Here is a 23,014-nt window from a genome sequence, read left to right on the forward strand (position 1 = left end):
GAGGAAAGAGTGACCCTGAAGGAGGGGTCCAAGTCTTCCTTCAGGGTCACTCTTTCCTCGTATTGCTGTAGTGCTCGCCTTTTTTCATTATCCAGTGTTTGTAATGGCTTTTCGCTCATCTCTTTCCTCTTCACTCTCTGCAGCGGAACCGTCTGGGCATTCTTCCCTGTCCCGTACTTACGTTTCCTCCCGTTCGTCAGAAATGACAGGGCCCCAAGGTTCAGTTGACAGGTCGCTTGAGGAGGGTAGCCCTCACTTAACCCTGGGGTCGCGCCGGCAGAACGGCGTTGGAGCGGGTACAAAGGGCTCACTCTCGACGTTGGTGGAAGAGAGAAGGAACACCTCGAAGCCTGCAGCTGACATAGCAGATGCGCCGCCAGTGGCGTTTCTAGAAAGGGATGCTTCAACTGTACGAGGCAGAACAATTTATCTGCCTCCTCTCCCCGTTTCAACCCCCCCGCTCGAGCCACGCAGAAATGCCTCCTTCTCTGATAACTCCCAAGTAAATGCCGTTGTACTTTCAGAGCAGCAGAGAACGGATGGCGACAGCGCTGTTGAGGCCCTGCTGCAAGAAGACACGTTGTCTTCGCAGGGTTCTTTCGGAGGAGGTGCAGGGCCCCCAGGTGAACATACGCCGAGTGGAGAGAACACTGTTCATACGAATGGTCAATCAGCTGCTCAGTCAGCAGGGAAAGGCGTTATGTTTAGCTCATTCACCACCAAAAAGGAGACTTCAGAGGACCACGGAACTAGATTGGCGGATGGCCTTTCTCAGGGACTGTCTGCCGCGGAAACGGAGGCACACGTCCCAAGCGGGGGCAGCGATAAAGTCCATGCAGAGGAGAAACAGAGTGCTCCCTTGGCAAAGAGTGCAGACGCGTTACGGACAACTGAACTTCCCCGGAGCGGAGGGCCTAGACAAACAGGGGAAAATGCTTCATTCCTTGGTATGTCCGTTTCTGAAAGTAGGCGGGCTCACGCAAGTGACGGGAACGTCAGCTTTGCGGGAGAGCCGCAAGGGAAGTGTACGTGCTCCCCGCAGAGGTGTATATACGTGGCAGAAATGAGCAGACTTCGTTTGTTGAGCGCAGAGCGGGGACACACGAGATAGATATTCACACGACAGGAGGTCTTCCGTTGGCTCGCCCAGCTCTTAGCAAATGCATTCATCATCAGCCCGGTTCATGGGATGCAGTCAACAGCCTACGACCTCGGTCTTAGTACAAACGTATTTGTTTCGATCTACATCAATCAGCAACCTCGTGCAAGTGCAACGCTAAATGGTGCTAACAGATGCGTCTGGGTTGGCAGTGAAGTATACCGGGCGTGCACACATTCTTGGGGGGGGTATTGAGTTAGGGAAGACTAATACATGGTCTTTCGTCAAGCACACTGTCGTTGATTGAGCTCCAGGTGCGTCACTGCCTGGGAGCAGATGAATGACTGAGCAGGCATCGCGCGGGTTGTGGAATGGGGCGGGTTCCTGCATGCATGGAGTTCTTAGCTTTGCGAGACAGCACACCGCGGTTTTCCACGTGGTGTTCCGAGCCGTTCTCGTAGACGTACTTCAAGCGAACTGACGTGCGTATCGTGTGTGTACACCAGTGCAGCTTCATGGCCGTGAACGTGTGTCCCTGCGGAGCCTACATGCATTGTTAGGAGACGGTGTGATGGAAGCTCCACATACGCGTTGTGAAAACGTCAAGTACCAACCGGAAGAATAGGCCGCCACTCTATGACGTGTGCTGTACCGTTGCTAGCTCTTTGTTTTCTGCTGTTGCGTCGGGTACCGATACAGAGCAGTCATCCTCGGACACGCCGGCTGGTCTGACTTCGGAGTCCGATCAGAAGTCAAACCCTGGTCGTCGTCATAACCTCGTTTTCTGGGCTGTCTTGGCGGACTTCTTCAGTATGGCAGTTCTCCTGGCATGCATTCCCGTCATCCTCAGCCTGGTATGTACACTGACTCCTGAGACGAAAGTTTCCTTTCTCTTGCTACTTACTTTTTTCTTCTCTTTCCCTACTTTTTCTTTTGTGGGGTGTGTTTGTGATTCTCTCTGGCAACTTTGGGGTGCCGTGACTGTGTAAGGCAGCAGAGGAGAATGAAGCCACTCGGGCAGGCCCTGTCTACACGTGTATATATATGCCCTGTGTACGTGTAGGGATATGGGTGCATATGTCAGTCGGAGACGCAAGAGGAAAGTACAGATCGTGTTGCTATATTCTCGCGTCGATGACTTGACGCCACGACTTCTGTTGAAGGGCGTCCTCACTGGATGCATGTGTCTTCTATAGAATCCCCGGTCCCACCTGTGGTTAGTGTAGGTCGTCAGCTTTACGCTTAGTGGTTGGGCGACACAGCGAGTGAAGCCGTTTCCAAGTGACCGATAGAGAATTACTTCAACTCCAAACTAGTTCCGTGGGCTTCATTCACTGTTGAAATGATCCTCCATGAGATCTTCTCCCAGTTTTCTGTATTTACGGAGGCCAAAACTGTATGACAATCGCCGGACTTGTGACCACGGTCGAGAGAGTCAGCCCTTGTACTCCAATTGGTCAGGGTAGATCAATTCTAATCCCGCTCCCCAGCATGAGAGTGATTACGAGACATTGTCTCTTTCGACACATATGTGTGCGTCCAGCTCTCCATTGTTTTCTTTTTTTAACAGGCGCGGGGAAAGGGCTGGCGCTTCTGGCGACTGGCTGAAGAGTATGATCGTAGTGTGCAGTCACGGGGTGAGTGATCTATTGTGGCCAAGAAATGAAACTGCTTTGTGGAGACTGAGTAGACGCACTTCTTCCCAGTGCGTATCTTTTTGAATGCAGATACAGGACGGGATCTTCCGTGAAGGTACACAGCTGTTCGCTTGTGTTCTGTTTGGTGCCTCGTCGATTAGGGAGGGCGTGCAAAGAGTTTGCATTCCTGGGTATCCGTCTATTCAATAGATACGAGGAACTTGATTAGGGTATTCATGCTCGCAGTGGAGATAGACAGACGGCTACCCTCTCATGAAACTGAAGGCTGCACGAACCAGCACGAGCGTTCTCACCTACATGTGAAAAGTAGACTGACAACGCGTGGGACAGCCAAGCTGCCAGCAGGTAATGTGTGTGTGTCCTGTCGGCTTGCTATGGAGCTAGCACCCTAGTGGCTGACACAATGGCGCCCCATTGCTCGAATCCGCGTCTTTTTCAGGCATTCTTTTTTTCATACGATTGGCGTGGCGTGCAGCGGCGGCGGCCGTTCGGTATAGCGTTTCGGGACTCTGTCGCCTTACTCGTATGTCCGGGCCTCTGTCATGTTTTTTTATACATCAACGGAGTGTGAATGTGTACGACATATATATGTATATATGCACGCCACCAGTATGGACATCCGAGCGTCGCAAGACGGGTACCCCACATGCATTCATGTGTATATGTTTGGGTAGCAATCAATAGAAGATTCTATGGCCTCCTAGATATGTGTATGTGAGATCTCGCCTCTCTGGATAAGAGTTTGTCTTGTGAGCGTGAGTGTATCTCCTTGTTCAGGCCCTTCCAGTGACGAAGAAAACGGCCCTGTGGACTTTGATCAAGACACAGAAAGATCTTCCGGCCGGTCGTGTGCCGAGTACGGCAATACTCCTGATACTTATTACACTGTCTTCTGAATGACCCAACTGAAGAGATTCTTCGTTCCTCTGCCTCCCTCCCTAGGCATTGTGCCTTGCCGTAGCGGAGACAGGGGGTAGTGTCTAAATCTTCTAACCGGTCGAGATATGCGTAGAGAGCGCACAGATATACGGATGCATGCCAATAAACCACTTACGTACAGTTTCAGGGAGCTTTCTATGTGCGGAAGCCTCATTCTTGTCCACTGTGTACGTGAGGTTACACCGGCCGGATGAAGGGCCTTCCTCAGCCGTTGCAATAGAACACTCAGGGCTGTACTGGCACCCAGGCTTTCATTCAGCTAAAAGGAAAGATTCATCTCTACTGCTGTGTCCCCTTGCCACTTCCTTGGTTGAGTGGTAGCAGCTGAGGTTGTGCAGATAAGCACACTCTCCGAGTTTGACGACGTCCTAAACGTGCTCATGTGCACTAAGCGTACGGACGCGCGGGCCGTCTGAAGGGGAAATGGAAGAAGGGACCGAGATCGCGATGTGACGGGCGGTTCTGCCGAAGACAGGAAAGGGCGAAGGAGTGAAACCGTGGAAAATTCTGGGACACCGAGGGACTTCCCCGTGATGTGCGGAAGTTCCCGTCTGGTGGTACGATTGCCTCTCCCGCAGCTGCTGCACGCCATTCTTCTAGGTGGAATGCCCGCGATCGTTGGAGACTCCGTTGTGGCCGCTCGATCCCGTTCGAAGGTACATAGAGACACGCTTCCGTTTCAGGAACATGCACACCAGCGTTTTTTTCATGTGAGTTCACATCAGAGTGCGTCGAACAGCGTGGACATGCTTATGCAAGTGTAGAACTAGGGAAAAGCCGTCACCATATTGATTGATCTTGTTCAGAGATGACGGTGCTCCTGACAAAGAAAAAGGTCTCCGCGTTTCAGTTTGTTCAGGTTCCTTGGTATACTCAGGGAAAGCTGCACGGGCTCCACTTGATGTAATGTCTGACGCAGCAGCATCTCACTTCGAATAGAAGTTCCTGTACCTATGGGTAGGTGCTCTCCCCCCTCCGTAATGTCGGTGCAGTCCGGCCATGATGCGAGTTCTGCCACTCAGGCGTGCAGCCGCTTGGAGAACACGCATGTGGAGAAACCTGTCACCGCGTGGCCCACGCTAGAAATGATGGAGGGGACAAAGCTTCCAACGTCGAAAGATAGCGGCTACCCATATGCGTTAGGTAGGACAAGGAGTGCACAGGGCATTTTGATCACTCCACCATAGATTTGGCGTAAACGAAGGCCAACAGCGCAAACGCTTCGGCTGTGTGTGCCTTGCATCGCTCCGCCGCTCCGCCACATCCGAAGGGTAGTTTGCCTCTTCTAGGATGACACTACTACCGAGAGCACGCGTAGCAAGGTTTGGCACTGTAGTGCTCGTGCTGATTGGTCCGCTGATGACCACAAGACACCTGCTCCCACCCCCGGCATGCGGCACTACGTATCCACTATACTTGCATGGCGACCAGGATCTTCAATTTTCTAGGCCTTAAACTCGTCTCTACCCAGCTTGAGAAGTCCGCTCACGGCGGTGGAAGCCAGCGCGGCTTTCCCGAAGCAGACACCATATTTTGTACGAACCTGAGAAATGGTACTCCACAGTTGTTTCCTACTTACAAGTTGCGAAACTCCCCCAGTCAGCCAAGCTCTAAAATCTTCTTCGGAAAAGATGCTGAACAACTTCAGAGCAGTGTGGGGACTGCCGTCGTTGAGACCAGCCGGCGTCTTGACGGGGTGGAGACGGCGACTAAAGAGTGAACCGGGATTGATGTGTGTCTTCCGGGTAGGTTTGAGTAAGCGCTGCTGAGGCAGTGAGGGGCATACTGCAGCAGACTTCAAGGAGCTTGATTCCAACGGCGTCCCTACCCGGGTTCGCAGACGGGGAAGCTTCCTAAAGCTGAACGGTACGAGCTAGTGCTAGGGAGCACGGGTGAGGCAGCGTGGGAGAATCGAGGAGACACAAGCGACGCCGCGACTACTACATCCTTGCGGTGCGAATGACGACTGGCTTTCTTTTTTGTTAGTGTACGCTGTGAACTCCGTTACTTGCTTGTCTTTTCTGCGATTCTTGAGTTACTCCTCTTTTTACTGACACAGAGACGAGGAGAAACCAAGAGAGAGAATGAGCCAAATCGCTTTGTAGCGTGCGCAGTCACTAACTGTTACTGCACACCCGTGCTGGCCTTTTTTCAGGTTGGCAAGGGACGTCAGAGATCTCAGGAATAGTCTGTTTGAGCGGTCAGGTGTGTTAGTTCCACTCGTCACCCCACGCGAAAAAGAACGATTTTTTAGAGTCTCTTCAAGCAGATGTGTCCAGTCACGGGACAATCGACTGACTTGATGTCTCCCGCGGACACCTCTGATCCTAGTCGGATCCTTGTCCCATCCGCTTTTTTCCCGGACCCCCCTGTACCTTACCTGTCCGTTGGCGGTTGGTCTTTCTGTCCGTTCATTCTCTCGCAACCGAACACGTGATCCGCCTTCGGTATCACAGCCTGTCCGCATTGCGTACGGCATCGCGGCTAGCATCGACCAGAACTCTTCCCATTCGACGGGCCCCGGAAGTCCATTCCCAGGGCGTTGTCCTGTCCACTCAAGCCTGACGTCAACTACTTTTCCACAATGGGTGGTGTCGTGGCGACGTCTCTCATCGTCTCTCTAATTGGGACAGTCTTTCTCATTCTTGCAGCGTCCTACAATTATGCCAATACCCAAGTACGGAAAACCAGTTTGTGTAGTTCCTTTATGTCATAGGGCATAGAGCCGTGATGCTAGCCTCCTAGCGTGCGTGCTGCGGCTCTCTACTTTCTACATTCCTTCATATTCAAGAAGTGCTTAGGTACTTCAGTGTCTTTGAAGACAAGGCTGTCGGCTCGACAACTTCCCACTCCCGAAGTATGGATCTGATATGTTCATCTGCATAAACAGAGTATCGACTTCATATATGTTGTCCTGGGTTTTGTTTTCAGGCACTTGTTGCTTTTAGACATCCCTGCGAAAGACTGTCCTGACAGATCAGACGTCCCTATACACAATGGTCTTCCTGTCTACTTGGAACTCACTTACACGATGTTCTAGTCACTGTATGCATCCATATATATGCATTTTTTCATATAGGGAAATATGAGTACAACCATACGATTGTTAGTGGTAAGCCCCGAATACGCTGGGCGGAGAGGCCCTCTCTGATTCCTGCGTAACCAGCCTTCTCCCATCATGGACAAGTTCTTCCTAGAAGTCTACTTACTGTCTAGGAATGGGAGACCCGAGAGATCTCCAGCGTGTCTTCTTCCCTCGTATCCGGTCTCCTGTGCGTATGTCTCTCTTTCCGCAGACATTTTACGTCTGTAACGCTACCCTGTATGAGTCTGCGAAAGAACCAGGGGGATGTCATACAGTTGTGATGTCATGTGACTACCCTTCGGGGTATTATCATGGAAGGCCGGCCAGCGAACTTCGCTGCCAACTACTCTTGGGTCTCCGTGCACCAGACAACATGTCTCTGACTGCGGGCTCTCCCGGCATCAATGAAGAGAGTGTCTTTTCTCTTTCCTTGTATCCGTCTATCCTGGCTGCCCGCTTTTTTCTTGGGTGAAGTTAACTCACTGCTGGTTCTCTGTTGTCTTGGTTTCTGTCCTCTATCTTTCAGCATCCACTCTACCGGTCTGATAACCTCCTCGTTGACTTCCTTTCGTATTCCTTGTCATTCGTCACTCGACCCTTGATTCGCCACTTTTTCACAATTCCTGAGACCTTCTGGAATTCAGATCAGCAGGTAGCAGCGCTGATCGCAAAGACCCTCCTACAGTGAATCAGGCGTCTGGTCTCGTGCATTGCCCCTGTTCGCTTCATTCGTCGTTCCTTCCCTTTCTTATCTACTATGAGGGAGAAGCACTTTACCTCCCTTTTGCAGATGCTTGCCCGAGATGTGCTGTTGCTGTGACGACTGGCACCGCGAGACCACAGAGAACCCCGGCGTGTCGGGCTGTCATCGATGTGTCTCCTCCCCTTCCAGTGAAAGGAGGGGGCCGGTGTTTATGCCTGAGCGAAGTCTCCGGTGCTTGGAAGTAGTTAAGCAGTGGCACGACGAGAACACTCCATGAGTTCGGCGCACCGCACAAGAGGTTCGACTCTGTACTGTTTCGGTTCCCTTTACCTCTCTACGCTGAACGAGGACCGTTCAACATATAAGCGCCGCGCACTCTCAGGTTGCGTACATATATATATATATATATATATATGTATATATATGCGTGTAATACGTCTGTATCTGGCGAAGGAAACGTGTATGCCAGCACGTATATGTAGGAGCCCAAGGGTTGTATGGTCAGCGTGTTGATGAAACTCGCTCCGACTTTAAAGGTCCTTCAGCTTCACGGTTAACGCTGCTACGCGGGGTGTCACTGCTTCAGTTTTAGCTTGGTTTCTCTGTGAAGTAACTAAGTTATAGGTCCTTCACAGACCTCCACTTCTCCTGACCACCCGGTGATTTCTTATGGACTAGGACTGGAAGCTCTATCCCCTTGTACTTGCGATGTCCAGCCGTAGAATAATGGTTTTTCCTCGGGTACGTAGAGCAGAATTCTCTATGCGTGGTTGTCGCTGGTACAGAGCCCTCTTTCTGTATACCAGGCGAATGTATCGGAGTCACCTTCGCTCTGAATACAGAATGCCCGCGTTGTTGAAACATTGCTCAGTGCACGTTGCCAGTCTCTCTGTCCGTTCTGTATATGTGTTACTCCTTCCGTAGCTCGCGGGCTTGAAGGATGCCGTGGATGTGTACCGAGACAAATACGGCGTCCCTTATATCTTTGCTCACAACAGTAAGCGGAGCTAGTTACCGTTACAAGAGGACTGCCGGCCGTACCCTGCTAGTACATCAGCATAGAGACGACTGTGTGCGGAATTCTCAGACAGACCCTGCTGTTTGCGTGTGCCACATGTACTGTATACTACTTCGTCCCAACTGCTAGTCACAACGGCTACCCACGCCCATGTAGCAATCTATTTCACTAATGCGTATGCAGGTGCCACACGCGTACTCTTTCTACGACGAACTGACCAAGATGGGTGTGGGAAGGGTACGCCAGTGGCGAAGGGGAACTCGGGTAGCAACTGCTGAGGGGGGATCTTTCCCTGGCGCTTCTCGTGTGGATGCACCAGTTCTCTGTAGCGATTTCGTCACCTTTTCTTAAGCGGTCCTCCTCGGTAGTCAGATACTGGGTTCAGTCGGTCGTCCCCGGTTCCTTCCCTGAGGCCCTCGGGGTCTGTCTTGACGGCCGAATCTACGCCTCTTGGATGTCTCCATTCTCTCTCTAGTGCCGTGTACGAGCTAAGCTGCGACGGAATGACGGATACGCCCCTATACTCTGAATAAGCAGGTCTCTGTGTCTGCCAAGGACTTGGTTGGGGCATTCAGAGAATCTCCTTTGTGCCCTATGCTTTGTTTCGTCGCAGGACGCGATGCCGACTGTGTCCAAGCCTATCTGGAATACACAGGTATGATGTTGTCCTCTTGGTTGAAACGGCCGTTTTTCTGTGCCTTCTGTAGTTTCCGAGCTTGTGCTGTGTACGGTGAAGGGGACGGAGGGAACGGTTGTCCTGCTGGGAGCCTGTAGGACTATCTGCTTGCTAGTAGCTCGTTCCTGTCTTCTTAACATGGGGTATAGCACGACACAGCTGTGGGTCTGCATTATATGTGGCATCGGTGTTCTTCCCAAACTCTCGGCGGAAGGCTCTCAAGTGTTGATTGCCAGTATACCGGTATATATATATATATAACTGAAGCATTGCAAGCAGCTGACTAGCAGTTCATGGCTGTGCTCGTGTGCAGTGTATGGCCGTTGTTGGGCGCTGCCTCTCTTACGCGCGACTCCTGAAGAGCGGAGGGGGGAAGTTGAGAATGAAAGGTTTGCTGTACTCACCATATTCCACATTCGTTCCAAAACGGCTTTGTCGAATGGCACATCGGAGAGACGCATTTTTTAGCTTTCGAACGGACTTTCTTTGGTTCGGCACCCCTTTTCTATGTCTACAAACAGTCTGCCCGCCCTTGCGGCTGAAGCGCAGGCGAGACGTCATTCCGTCGCGTAGTCACGTTGCGCCACGTAAACTAAACGCATGTCCACTTTGCTGTTGTAGAGAGGCCTTTCCAGTTGGAATTCCTTCGTCGGGCAGCTTCCGGACAGTTGGCCGCTTCTCTGGGCGATGATCTTGTTGGAGCAGATCACATTTCCAGGTAAAAAAGGAGTCACTGTAGGCTGCACGGGCATGGAGAGACATTGGAGAATCTTTTTCCGGGTGGTGCACGCGAGACTGCGGGGGGGTATTGCAATCCGCTAACGCCGCTAGGCAAGCCGACACTGAGCTCGAAAGCCTCCGGTGTAGAGCAAGCCCGCGGACGCCCCTAGACGAGTTGGCATCGATTCGGGACGTCTCGGGAATCTGTGCATACGGCGAGACTGCTGCAGTTGTGAGGGCTGATATGCTCTGTACTGCTGAGAGCTAGCTTTCCCAGCGAAGCCCGATGAGTTTTCTTACTTTTTCCACGACTGGTTAACGGATGAAGACGTCCCGAGATCAGACCGTGTCATAATTTGAAGCCTGCCCGTAGGTTCAAACGTGGACGAGACTCCGGGAAACCAAAGAGAACTCATACGTGATTCGGGAACAGGAGAGTGCACTGTGCCTCTGTCCTATAGGCACGGCAGCTCTGGGGGCTCAGACTGACTGTGGGTGATCTTGTCTTTGTCTGAGTTGAGTTGGCTTTTCCTATCTCAAACAGACTACTCGTCGATAGCGAGCTCATGGAGCGAAAGCTCGCTGAGCTGCCTCCTGCCGCACAAGAGCTAATAGGTGGCCTTGCACAATGTAAGCGATACAGTCTTCCGCGGCCTCCTCTCCTTACCGCGTGTTTATTCATTGACCGCACGGAGTTCTGCTGTTAGTAGTAGTCGGCGTGTGTCATAGTCACCGGTGGAATCATCGGGACTGCAAGCACCCAGTTGAAGTCTACGGGTTAATCTGACTCAAGGAGTCCGCATTTGCGTCAGAAATTTTTCCCTGCCGTGTGAGCACTCTCTTGCGTGTGTCGTCGTTAACGTTGAAGGAGTATGGAACACTTCTGACTTACGTTCTTCCATCGAATGGTCGCAGTATGCATGGGGACAGGAAAGCAGGTCTTCTGTTTTCCATTCAACCGTACTGGCTAATCTCAGTTAGTGGTCGTGTGCGGTCGCCTCGTGCTGTGCTGTCGGCGGGCCACACAATCTTGGAAGGCAGTTCGTAGGTCCAGGTTCCACCTGTTTACACTGGTGGCTCGCCATGTGTCGGTGGCATCCCTCCTGCTCACAGGCTGGAACGAGGCAGCAGCACATCTTCCCGCAACGCCGATTGAGTTCAATATTCTTGGGTGGGAGCCGTATTCCCAGTGGGAAGCTCTGGATGTGATGCGAATCTCAACTGTCTTCTCTTTGCTATTGAATCGCGGATTTACGATTGACTTCTGCCGGGCAATTCTAAAGAAGGAACTCGGTGAATACTGGGAAGTAAGCGGACACACTGCCCTTGCAGAATTCTTCTTCTCGCCTGTGTGCATGGAGTGGATGCTACTATCTGCTTGCTCGTCTCCGAGGGCGCGTCAGCAGACAGAGACGACACCCACAAAGTATCGCTGAGAAACCGCATCCCAGGTTTACAGTGAGAGCACTCACCCCGATCGTTGACCTCTGCCTTTTCAACGTGTCGTCTTGATGCAGGCATTTGATACCAGAGTCCAACCAGATGTTCCGCCACTTAACTCTGAGGGCTTTCGTCCTTCTCTGTTCGACCAAAATGGCAATCGCATACAGCTACCGCCTCTTCCAAAGAGGGACGAACGCTGGGCGAAAGTCCGGCCCGGAGATCTGAAACTGCCCACCGCAGCTGTTAAAAAAGACGCAGTAGATGAAGGAGTATCTAATGGCACCGGCACCGGCTCGCGGAACCATACTCGTAGCTCCCTACCTAAATGGGTAGGCTGACGGACACCAAGCCGTGGATCGAAGGACGTGTTCCATGGATAAAGGTGACGCTTGTTGATGTTGGGCAGTGATTTACAAAGAAAGCCAGTCCAGATGGCGTATCTTCACCTTTTCTCGAGTCAGAAGTTCTCTTCGGCCCAGAGCGTGGTCTTCTTCAGTCAGCTCCATTTGTGTAGAGCAGAAGAATCGAGTTGGCCAGTTTTTGATTGGAATATGAATCGGCACCGAAGCACGCACAGCTTCCTGGCAGAGAGCGCGCCTTGAACCGAAGGCGGGTGGAGGAGGGCAACGCTGCTCAGTCTTTTAGGGAACGGGACAGCAGCAGCAAAGAGACGTACAAGCGAGTTTCTCAGGGCAGGTTTATGTAGGAGCAAGTGGGCAAAGCACACATCTGCTCCCCGTTGAGACGACTCCGTCAGTCGTTGAGGCGGCTGTAGGGCTTCCCAGGAAGGTTCCCTCGAAGAAGCGCAGGCACCTACTGACGTTTCCGTTTCTATTGTTTTGGCCTTTGTGTTGGGCACCGGGAGAAAGTTACGCCTTGGAAAGGAAAGATCATTCGGTGAAACGCAAGGGAAACAGATCGGAGAACTTACGCTCGTCAGGTTACACCCATGTGCCAAGGGTGTGGTATATGCCATTCTGTTTCTCTTCTCCGTCTAATTGTTCTACAGGGGGGCAGCAATAGCTGGGCTATATCTGGGCGATACACCTCGTCGGGCCGTCCTATACTGGCTGGGGATCCACACCTCGAGGCCACTGCACCTAGTAAGTTTCACCCAGCTTATTGGGAAACGTCTCCAGAGAGGCGAGGCTAAACTGGAGAAAGCAGGCCACAAGAAATGTGACTCTTTATTGCTTTCCACAGCGAATAAAAGCACTTACGCTGCCTAGATTTGCAATGTATTGCTGGTAGGATTCCGACCCAGGTCAACATGCAATTTCTCTCATCTCATGGTGACTCTCCCATCTTGGCAAAACGCTGTGTGGTGACGCGTGGAGTATAGTTTTAGCTGTTATCCGATGTTGTAGCCTCTGACTACGTAGGGAAGCGGAAAGGTTAATCCGCCGTGTTTCTATGTCCCAAAACCCGTGGCGTTCTCACCTCAGGCTTCTGGCTCCCTCTGTTTCGGTCGGTCGGGCCGTCAAGCCTGTTAACCACGCATCGAAGAACGAAGCCTTCGGAGGACGACGCGACACCGTCGCGAGTCGTGGGAGCGGATGCTGTCGGATTTGCAACAATTTTCGTTGGACACAACGGCCATTCCGCATGGAGTCAAACAGTTGCCCATACTGACATCGAGGACTTATACCTTGTCAAGTTAGATAGTACTGGCAAGAAGTACCTCTACGATGGTGCCTGGCATCCTTTGAGAATTCGTGTGGAAGAAATTCACATCAGGGTAGGCCTTGTTCTCTGCATCCAGAACCGCCCTCAAAGTAGTTGTTGCTTCTCTATTGATCTTCTCGTATCTGCGTTTCTGAACTACACCGATGGTGAAAGGCTGGAGCCTTCGTTGGCTCGTTTTCAGTCTCATAAGTTTGCCACGGTGGTAACCGAAGAGTATCAAGGGGCAGAAACCTAGGCCAGTGTATTTTCAAGCGTAAGGCCGTCGAAGTTGTTAGTAACGCGTTTCGTCGTTGCTGTGTCGTTCTGGGTCATACTTGGCAGGGCGGCCCCCTCACTGCGCTATCAGTATTGCCCGTCACGCTTTGCCCCTCCATGCCTTCCTGCTCACCTTCAGTCAGCTATCTCACATCCTTAATGCAGCGAAAAGATGCTTTCCTACAAATTCCCTGCCACCTCCGTGGTTGTTGGAGGCTTTCGGGAATTCTTCATTTCTAATGCGACGTACTTTATCGGAACCTCAGGTGGGAAGGGTGAAGAAATGCGCAGTCTTGTCCTGTTGCCGTGTTGCAGGGACACACAGAGCCAATCAGAAAAACAGTTCGCTTTACCCATCACGGTCCCATCGTCAGCGACGTTTACGAAGAACTGCGCGGCATTCTCGATAAAGATGAAGCACTCGCATTCGCATCAGTGGCAAGTGAGTACCTCTCTCGGGCCGCGGATAACGTAACACAGCGTGGCTTCAAGCATCTACTTGATGCGGAGCCCGCGGGTAACTCCGTAGAGCAGTAACGCATATGGTACGTTTTCGCGACCACGCGACTGCCGAGACTGTCCGGTACCACATCCAGATCAGCTACTTCATCCTGGGTCAGGTGCCGTTTGTTTTACATCTGATGAGAGACAGCCGTAAATCACCTGCATGTTACTCTACCGTCCTTCGTAACGCGCCGGCGTATGCGGGCCTGAACTGGTAGGTGCTGTTGCCCTTGCATATGGCGGTGCTTCCCGCGGGTCCTCCCTGTCTCAAGAGTGATTTGAAGCTCTGCTAGGATGCGATTAGGGCAGAGAGCTCCACGGCAGACAGAAAGGAGGAGACTCATTCTCCGTGAGCCTGCTGCCGTGCGGATGCCTGTAGCTGACGCTGGCCTGCTGCTTCTTTGCGTCTTCCGCAGTGAGAGCCCCGCCGGCGATTGATTTCGGACCTGGCCTTAATTATGCAAAAACGTGGAAAGATCTCGTTAAACTTGTAAGTCAGTCTCCGGCCTTCACGAGCCCCCGGCTTTTGAAAGCCTTTGATCTCTTCTTTCAGCCGTGGTACGCCGTGTCTGCCTGAGCGCACTCTGGCTTGTAGCGCCATCGAGTATACAGCCCTAAGGTAGCCCTGTTTTTCTGCCGCGGGGTGATGAGTCACCCCGCGCGCCACAAGGACAGAATACCAGATGAGAATAGCCTTTGTCCGACAGCAGCGGGACGCTTCGTGCTGAACTTACGCCTTCTTTGTGATTAGGGAAGCCACTGTCAGCAGTTTGAATTCGTGACTGTATGGGCGACGAGCGAGGGAGATATCGGCGCAGCAGTGACAGGTGGAGTCCCCATCCGGCCTCCGGCAGAAGCAAGAGGTGGTTCCCTTAGAAATGGATCGTCGTCGGTTGGCGACTGGAATGTAAGCTTTTTCGAGGGCGCCACAGCAGGGGATAAGCCGCCATCTGCGTGCCATTGATGGAGCAGAGACACAGAGGGCTTTGTGGGCTGAGACATAAAAAAGAGACATCTGCTTCTACAAGCTATAAGCTGTTGACTTGCTTCGCTGTCCTGTCTCTGTACGCCGTTCTTTCATAGAGCACTTGGGACAGACAACTGTGTGTCATCTAGTAAAAAGATCAAGCTAGGTAGGGGTGTCCGCATGACCCAGGAGACTTGTTGTACCCCGTCTCTCTGGCCTGAGTTAGCGGGGCGTTCTTCTGCATTTGAAAGAGATGACAGATTTTCTCAAACACTACAGAGAGTAATTGTAGCTTGCCGCACTCTCGAAATTGTCAAGGTCTTCGTAGGTTAGGTACCAGCAGACTCTCTGTGTGAGCCGTAGCTGCCACTGTCGCTGCTTTACCCATGTTGACAGGCCATTCGTGTTTCCTGCCGTGTGACCAAGAAGAGTGAAGGCGGGAGAGGGCCACCACCCCCGCTCCTCTCTTCCAGCGCGCTGCTCCGCTCCCAGCTTTTTCTTGGCAATACTCACTTGTTGACAATTCCTTATGCCCTGAATTGCTTCGGAAAATTCCTATTTTTCCTCATACCCGGACTCAGTAATATGTGCCGTAGCTTCACATTTCTGAAAATACTGAGTAACTCTGTCGAGGTGACACCTTCCATCAGGCGGGACGCCGATGAGTGGACTCATTTTCGTATCGGAAATACGTGTTGCTGCTAACCGTATCTCTCTATCCGACAGGGTCTTTTGCCGGCCGAAAAGATGCCCCAGATCATGAACCCGAAAGATGGTTTCGTTGCCACAGCGAACTGCCGCGTGGCAGATGATCCTGACGAGCTTCTTGGTGAAGTGTTCGTACCCGGGTGAGTACGACGGAGTTTCAAGAAGTAGGCACTCTTCCACAAACGTAGCTTGTAGAAAAGCTCACCGTATCGAGTCTGTGTAAGATAAGGCTGTACATATGTCTGTCCTTGAGTTGACACAGACAGCAGAGCGCTTTCGCGAGCGCGTTTGTGTTCATACACCGCGGATACTCTGCTGTGGACGTTTCTCACGGGTTCTGCTATATTTGCAGGAATAGGATTCAGCGTATCCGTAAACGGCTCCGCGAGTTAACTGCCGAGAAAAAGGTCACCGTTGAGGACATGATTGGCCTGCAGGTACCTCATCCGGAATGTCTGAGCCTTCCAGCTACCACAGCGCTGGCCAGTTATCCGTCTGTCAGCGTAAAGTGACGTTCGTGTGAGAGGCGAATCCGGAAGGAGGAGGACATCCGCGTATTGTTCACGAGTACCTCCCGTCCCACTAGCTCGAATAGCAGTTTCTGTCTCAGTCACTCGTCTCTGGCCTTGTGCCTGTCAGCGGCAGGCCACACTCCGGGTTTCAGCATACACTAGAGAAACCTTCAAGAGAAGTTGTTGTATACGCGACATGACATCGGACGTGCCAGTCACCCTAGTAAGGCTAACGTCCCGCCCTTGTCTCCTTCGAGGATTTCAAACAGCAGATGCTAATCTTTCTGGCGCCTGGCGTGTTCGGCTCAGACTACCTGCACACATGCTCCTTTCTTTGTCTCAAGACCCCAGGCCTAGCAACGGGCACATTGGTCTTGCGGAGGGACCCGGATCTTCCGCGGCTGTCTAAAGCGGCTCCGCTCCCTTGAGATCTGTGGACTGTTTTCTCATACTTCGCTGTTCAGTCGTAGAGGTGTGTCTACGGTTCCGTTTTTTAGCCGTCATTCGCAAAGTTAGCTCCTGAGGAGTGAGTTGCCATTCTCTCTCTGTGATTGTCAGTATTGTCACAAGGAATTTGCGCGCGTGCTGGGAAGGGCTCTCATAAGCGACGATTACCGAAGTCGCTACAATGATACCTGCGTTGGGTTGCCTGTGGTCTTGTCCTGATAAACTGGCAGTCCGATGTGCAAAGTGTCAACGGACAAGCATTCGCTGAGTACGTGATGGCTGAAGTACTCTTCGCTTACGACGCCACACGAGCTCTCAATGGCAAGCAGACAGCACCGGACGGAGCGTCCGCAGAACAGGTCCGACAGAGCTGCTCGAAAGAAGGCGTTACTCTTGAAGACGGAAAAATGTGAGTTCACTACGCATCCCTGTATCAGTCGCATTGACATCGTCCTGTGCGGAGCTTAGGGGAGCTAAAGAAGTTTTGTCCTCTCCTAGACGGGCCTCGCTTCCCATGCCGCGCTATTCACATTTCCGTTCCGGTTCAAGCCACACCCGGAACATTGTGTAGAATAAAGGGCGTTCTACGATGTGGCCGCACTTTGCAGGCTAGCAGAGCAGTTCACCAACTGGGATGGAAACATGTCCGTGGAGTCCGTCTCGGCGACGTTATATGAAGTTTGGATTCAGTGGCTACTCCAGGATATCTTCAAGATGCATGGCTTCTCGGACTACGCATTACACATTGCCGTGGGTAGGTTCGAGATCCTGGCAGCTTTTAGTGTCGGCGTTTCAGAGACCGCGACTTTATTTTGTTGCTAGCACAAGAATCCTCTCCGTGGCAGTGATGAAACCCCAACACAGACGACCTTCTGCATCCCTCAGAGTGTTACACGGCAGGCAGAAACCGCCAATCGTTTTGTGATTCTCACAGAGCATGTCCCACATCGTCAGCTCGAGGACATATCCACATCTTGCATCCTTCATATATGTTCGTAGGCAACGCGATCGTGGATTCCCTAATGGGGCTGAGTGGTTGCTTCTGCTCAAACTGGCTCCCCCGTTTGCAACTCAGGCGGAGGATTCCATCCCATATGGCTTCCGAGGACGGAAATGCTCAATCACTGGCGTGGTAATATTCTCCGAGCCATGCAACAGAAGAGTGAGTTGAAGGGGACGTCGGTAGAGGAGGTACATCAGATTCGGCTCTGTGGCGGTCCGAGTATAAACGGAAGGTGGGCTGCCCTAACAAGCAGATTCGAACAAGTAGCGAAACACCATCCTGGTTCTGTTTGGATTTTTCGTTCGAGTCTGATCATTCTTTCAAGTTTAGTTGGCGCGCGCCTTTTTTGTCCCAGCCGAACGCAGGTACGCTGCCACTGAGCTTGCACGTCAGGTACATTTGCTGGATGGGCGGCCGCTAACTCGGGTGCTCTGTAACGCACCTTGCAGTGGCTGAGTGCTGTTCGCGATCAACTGCAGCAACTGACAAAACCGCGCGTCCGGGGTTCGAACCTGAGCCCAGAGAGTCCACTGGATTCCAATCCCGACTTTCTAACCACTTGGATAAACTGTGGAAAAGTAGAAACTTGAGTTCCTCGAGTGATCATTTGGTTGACCGTGATCTACAACGGCGTCCTAGTCAGTCGATGTTCGATCCTCCGTGTCTCACGCAGCTCTGTAGGGCTCGTAGATGACTATGTTCTCCCGTGTGATTTTCAGAAAAGCTGATCACGGATATCGGAACTCCGCGGCAGTTGCTTTGCAAGAGTGCGGCGTCTGCACTAGATTGGCTGCGCCTGCGGTACGGGAAGGCACCTGAGGCTTGGGTATGGGGATCAGTCCGGGCCCGCTTCATTGAACATGTTCTTGGTGGAGCAGTGCCGATTCTTCGCCACACGGCGTCGGTTGGACCGATTCGTTGGGGGGGAAATTTCGGCACGATTAAGGCCCACCACAACGAACCCCACGGTAAGGCCAGCCGAACACGCCTGGCCGCTGGCTAGTAAACATATTCCTGGCTAAGTGTTTCCCAGGGTAGTTCCACTCGGCGTGTGGCTGTCTTCACAGCGCAGAATATCTCTAACTCCCAGTTTGTAGGAACGGAGGGCAAGCGAGATGGTGGCAGTGATTACAAGTACACGGACCTGTGGTCTCTAGTTGGAAGGCCCGGACAAGAAGGTAGTGTCAAATCCCGAGTCAGTATCCACAGCGGTGTACCCGCGGAGGACACGAGATGTTTTTCATTGGAGCACTAAACTCTGACTGCGACAGCTGCAGTGTCTGAACGTTATGTGAGACCCCCCTTTATTCGTAGATGGGAAGCTAGGAGCAGGATGCGTGTTTCCCGCCATATACCGGTGATAGTTGTGTCCGCTCCATCCCTGTAACGACGTGTAGGTATTAGCTGGGTATGTTAAGCGCCTACCTCGGATCAAGCTGCACCTGGGACAGTATCGGTTCTGTCACCTTTGCACACACAAAACGAGTAATGGTCGTTTGCTCTTGGGCCACTTGCTCGCCTCGTTCTGCAGTTTTGAGTAAAGACGATCCGAGGTCTAGCCAGTACACGAAGGGACTCGATACCCCCACGTTTCGTCTGGTGAGTCTCTCCGCGTGACGCGGACCGATCGCGTCGAGTAGGATTCGCGGTCACCAATTGCATTTGTTGTGTGCTCAGTACATGCTGTGTATTACTGGGTGTACCGAGATAGGTGGTGGACGCCAAACAAGTTTCGGAGGCGCCGCCAGTTTTCATATATGCTTCCCAGGCGAGTTCCGCAGGTCATAGATGCAGGCCTAGAGTGAGCGCGCCCAGGCGACTGATTTGAGAGACGCTGTCCGCCGGGGCGACAAAGACACTCCGGTGACCATGGCATCGCGAACAAGCACTTGCTGGGGGTAATGGGTGTGATGGCGTAATGAGGTAGTTCGCGTGCTGCCTGTTTCGGACGCCCACATGACGCGCGTCATCATGTGGCTTGCCGGCAAGAGCTCTGGGAAGATGTTTCTGCGCGGCTTGTTTGCTGGTCAACGCGATCCGCTCTTCCAGGCTGTTCTGCTGTTCCGCTCTCAGGTCGTGGATACGGGCAACTTCACAAATAGTTACTGGTCCTTCACCCCTGGAGTCTCCGGATGGATCGGCAGCAAGCATTACGATGACCTTGCATCATCGATTGCTGGAGGCGAAGGTACGTGGATCACGGCGTGTCAGCTTCATCAGCCTAGCGATGTAAATATGGCGTATCTTCTCTTCAGATCGGCGTTCCCGGGAGGGCCCGAGTGGAATCTGCATCCCAGGTGGCTGGAGTCGAGGTTTGCTGAGGGTTTCATGTCAGGGACGTCTTTCTGAGGGAAACTCGACGGTAAATCGCAGCTTTGAGGGTAATCGACTGTCTGCATCCTTTCAGGTGGAGTGTGCCTTGTAGTGGCTTCGATTGCGGTCCTGCCGCATTTGCCAGTCAAGTCGTAATACCTTTTATCGAAAGGCTATCTAATGGAGAGACACGGAAAGGGAGGTAGCGAACTGGGGACTTGATGAAACAGCGATGTGCTGCATAGCGTGTGGAGCTGACTTCTGGTGAGGAGAGAACCAGCTGCATGCCGGGTTTTGAGCCTGGACGCCTGCAGCAGAGACAAACAGACCTCGCTGAAGTCGTGTGCAAGGTGTGTGTTCCTGAATCAGAATATATGCTGCCAATGCTTTGGACGGACGAGCAGATTAAAGCAGCTGCTGTCACGCATATGCGCTTCCTCCCCCGTGTGGAGGGCAACGGAGAAGCTGGTCAGCATGGCCGTCCCAACGTTCAAGAGGAGTTGTGAAAACTAACAGCAGCAAATCACCGGAACGGACGGTTTTCTTTGAAGAGAGTAGGGCGGATGTCCGGTGGTCATGGTTCTGTGGCGGCTCGAGGTTTGCTTGCAGCAGGACACGTTGCCGTACCAGCACCGCGCAAGCCCACGGATATACGTGGTGGCAAGGATTCATCGAAGTGTCAAGCGGGTCTGTTGTTACTCCCAGTGCCAGCGAGCCGTGTACAACGGGTTTCCGGTTGGAATTCCATCCGAATCCGCTCTACAGCTCTATCTCGGATATGTCTTTTCCTTTTTAGCTCGCACCCCGGAAAAGCCCTCCATAGGGCAAGTGGCTTTGCAGGCTGCGTCGGGGAGGCGTGTCGATACTCCCCGCAGGGCGAGTGCCCTGGTATTTGTGTTCGCGACTAGTCCATCTCATCAGAGCATTGTGAGCGCTGTGGAGTTTCTCTGCCCGCACCGGCAGGAGACCGCACAACCATTTCACACTTTTTCGCGGTATGCTTGCAAGAAACCCGGCGGAATTTACACAGGAGCTTGCTCCGGTCTCGGCCGAGATTGTTTTGTGGGTTGGCACGGACTTCGTGGTAGTTACCCGTGAACGTCGCGCAACGAAATCATACATGGGAATGGGCACACCATCAACAGGAGAAATGTCATGAAATGTGGTGCAGTCAAAAACTCTCTCCCTTCCTTCTTGAAAAAAAGAATTGGTGCGCCCTGGCGCTGGGTGCCCTACCTAGGGGGGTGGGTCTCCGGTCACGCCACCCCAATGACCTGCTTTGCTGGCTGGCAGTCCGCAACGAATCCTCAGTCTCATTCCCCTATGTCCTCCTTCCTACAGTTCTGCTGTTCGGTGTTCCCGACCTTCCTTGCTCTGGCAAGGATCTATTGGGCGGCGGGTCACCATCGCCGAGGGGGTCAACTCGTTGGCAAAAACAGACACCCCTCTTCGGCAGATCTACGACACGTTCTGAGGTGTCACAAAATACTCTTCCGGACACTGTTGCAAGTCGTCCTCGGCGGAGCGCGCTCCAAGTGAGTTTGTCTCCTAGGCTCTCTTTTACTATCGTCGCCCGTCCAGTGATCTTCCGGGCCCGCCGGAGGTGAGTGTTCGTGGCTCTGTCCTTGGGTGCCCCTACGACAAGCTTCTCCTCTTCTTGAGAGCCAGTGGCTGCTCTCCAAGACTCGTAGATGGATTGAGCATGTCTGCGACTTCGACCCCACCGAAACATTCGCCGGGCTCGTGCTAACGAGAGCCGGTCTCGGAAACGCTGCGCGAGCGCGCTCCTGCGGCGAAGGTCGCCTGCATTCCGCTTCAAGCAGTCTACGCACGGTTCGTCATCCATCCCCCTATACCCGCCATTCGTCACCGGGCGCAGCTCCAGCGGCCTGTCGAGTCCCAGACTTCCTGAGCCCGCAGAACACACGCGTCCAGAGGAACCGAGAACTGCATGTCGTGCCTTTCTTGTTTCCAAAAAGCAACTGCTCACCTGTTTTCTCCCACCCCGAATTGCAGTAGGACGTCTTCGGCGCCGAAGCGCAAACCTAACGCTGACAGCTACTCTCTGGGACATGGCACGGAGATCCTGCTTCCGGGTGGCAGAATGCTCCTCTTCCGTCTGCCCAAGAATCCCTAGGACAACGCAAAACAGGCCCTCGCAACTGCTTTTCTCATTCTGGAGTTGGGGTTCTTGCCCCTCAGCGTTACACGGAGTGCCCGCGCACCCCGACAATCGTGGAAGAGAAATGGGGGGTTGAGGGGTTTTCGCGCCCTCGCAGGTAGTGGCTAACTGGAGGCCCGATCTCCGGCTGCCACGACTCACACTCCGTTGCACTGCACGATCCTCCAGACAAGTCGCAGTAGACTGAGCAGTAACCATACTGAGACTGTCGCTCCTTCTTGTCTCGCTTGGCGGGTCATATAAAAGGAGTGACAGTCTCGAACTGCCAACGCGCCGCCGTCCGAGGCGTCGCACTCTCCTCTTCTTTGACCGGGACAGACGAGACTGACAGCTCTTCGACTGGAGGTACCGGGCGAGATGAGCCCTGGGTATTTAGCGCCCCGTGTTCGCCGAAGAAAATCGGATGATCGACTTGGTCCCTGAGGCATCCCCTCGTCGTTAGTCTCGTTCTAGAGCGGCTCACACTCCTCGCTGTCTGCCTGGGTTGGTAAAGAAGAAGGACAGGTGACTTCCCCTTCCTCTTCACTAGTGTGTCTTGTGTTTTTTTTGCGGGAAGCGACGCAGAAAAGCGAGGCAATCAAGTAATGACGCCAGTCGCTTCTCCTGCCCACTACTCCTCATGTTGATTTCTTGGCTTAGTCAGTACCTGGCGAGAGCCACTTCTTCATAAATAGACGCATACTGGGAGGTGCGTCAGCACTTGAAAATATCGAAGAAGATCGGCAAAAAAAGCAGTTTTAGTGGCAAAAAATCTGGATCGACTCGGGCAGCAATTTGAAGGCTTGAGAGCAGCTTGAAACCGTTCAGAATTTGTTTCTTTAAGAACGAAGCAGCAGGACCCCCGAAAAAAAATAAAAAACGGGGAGAGACCCTCCCCCGTCCAGTTGAAGCCTAATCGGCTTCCTTCTTAAGCGCGGCCCCGCTCGTGTCTGGTGACAGCTAGTTGTCTCGATCTGCATGGCGCAAGTGTGCCATGTGTCTCGATACACCCGGGATGCTCCGTGAAGGATCTGGGTTGTTCTCCGTAGCACCCACTCTCTGGCTTGCTGTTTACGCTTGACTGCCACTCGCGTCCTCCGTCATAAAAGTCACGCTG

General features: G+C 52.8%; 2 protein-coding genes across 2 annotated transcripts; both read left to right on the forward strand.

Annotated features, from left to right (window-relative positions):
* Positions 1 to 34: 34 nt before the first annotated feature.
* CSUI_001737 (uncharacterized protein) lies at positions 35 to 4,468 on the forward strand. The gene is made up of 4 exons (XM_068061942.1): positions 35 to 947; positions 1,799 to 1,953; positions 2,670 to 2,736; positions 3,535 to 4,468. Exons 1-4 carry the CDS (start codon positions 104 to 106, stop codon positions 3,651 to 3,653), a joined length of 1,185 nt encoding a protein of 394 aa, XP_067926078.1. The 5' UTR covers positions 35 to 103; the 3' UTR covers positions 3,654 to 4,468.
* A 971-nt stretch (positions 4,469 to 5,439) lies between these two features.
* Positions 5,440 to 20,952, forward strand: CSUI_001738 (penicillin amidase domain-containing). The gene is made up of 22 exons (XM_068061943.1): positions 5,440 to 6,373; positions 7,308 to 7,433; positions 8,409 to 8,481; positions 9,116 to 9,157; positions 9,800 to 9,896; positions 10,443 to 10,528; positions 11,012 to 11,205; positions 11,416 to 11,670; positions 12,351 to 12,444; positions 12,787 to 13,079; positions 13,598 to 13,724; positions 14,203 to 14,276; positions 14,538 to 14,693; positions 15,480 to 15,601; positions 15,814 to 15,898; positions 16,651 to 16,829; positions 17,029 to 17,174; positions 17,496 to 17,582; positions 18,143 to 18,391; positions 18,955 to 19,022; positions 19,497 to 19,611; positions 20,106 to 20,952. The coding sequence occupies exons 1-22, from the start codon at positions 6,281 to 6,283 to the stop codon at positions 20,240 to 20,242; spliced, it is 2,898 nt and encodes a 965-aa protein (XP_067926079.1). The 5' UTR covers positions 5,440 to 6,280; the 3' UTR covers positions 20,243 to 20,952.
* The last annotated feature ends 2,062 nt before the right edge of the window (positions 20,953 to 23,014 follow it).

Source organism: Cystoisospora suis (assembly GCF_002600585.1).
Source record: "Cystoisospora suis strain Wien I chromosome Unknown contig_695, whole genome shotgun sequence".
Taxonomy (NCBI): Eukaryota; Apicomplexa; class Conoidasida; order Eucoccidiorida; family Sarcocystidae; genus Cystoisospora; species Cystoisospora suis.

What these genes read in the sequence shown, in the direction of transcription:
- CSUI_001737 (XM_068061942.1), top strand. Translation starts at nt 104, where the DNA reads ATGGCTTTTCGCTCATCTCTTTCCTCTTCACTCTCTGCAGCGGAACCG. An exon ending in GGAAAATGCTTCATTCCTTG is followed by an intron (nt 948 to 1,798) that starts GTATGTCCGTTT and finishes GTACCGATACAG; the next exon opens with AGCAGTCATCCTCGGACACG. An exon ending in TCGTAGTGTGCAGTCACGGG is followed by an intron (nt 2,737 to 3,534) that starts GTGAGTGATCTA and finishes CTCCTTGTTCAG; the next exon opens with GCCCTTCCAGTGACGAAGAA.
- CSUI_001738 (XM_068061943.1), top strand. Translation starts at nt 6,281, where the DNA reads ATGGGTGGTGTCGTGGCGACGTCTCTCATCGTCTCTCTAATTGGGACA. An exon ending in GGAAAGATCTCGTTAAACTT is followed by an intron (nt 14,277 to 14,537) that starts GTAAGTCAGTCT and finishes CTTTGTGATTAG; the next exon opens with GGAAGCCACTGTCAGCAGTT. An exon ending in ATCGATTGCTGGAGGCGAAG is followed by an intron (nt 19,612 to 20,105) that starts GTACGTGGATCA and finishes TTCCTGAATCAG; the next exon opens with AATATATGCTGCCAATGCTT.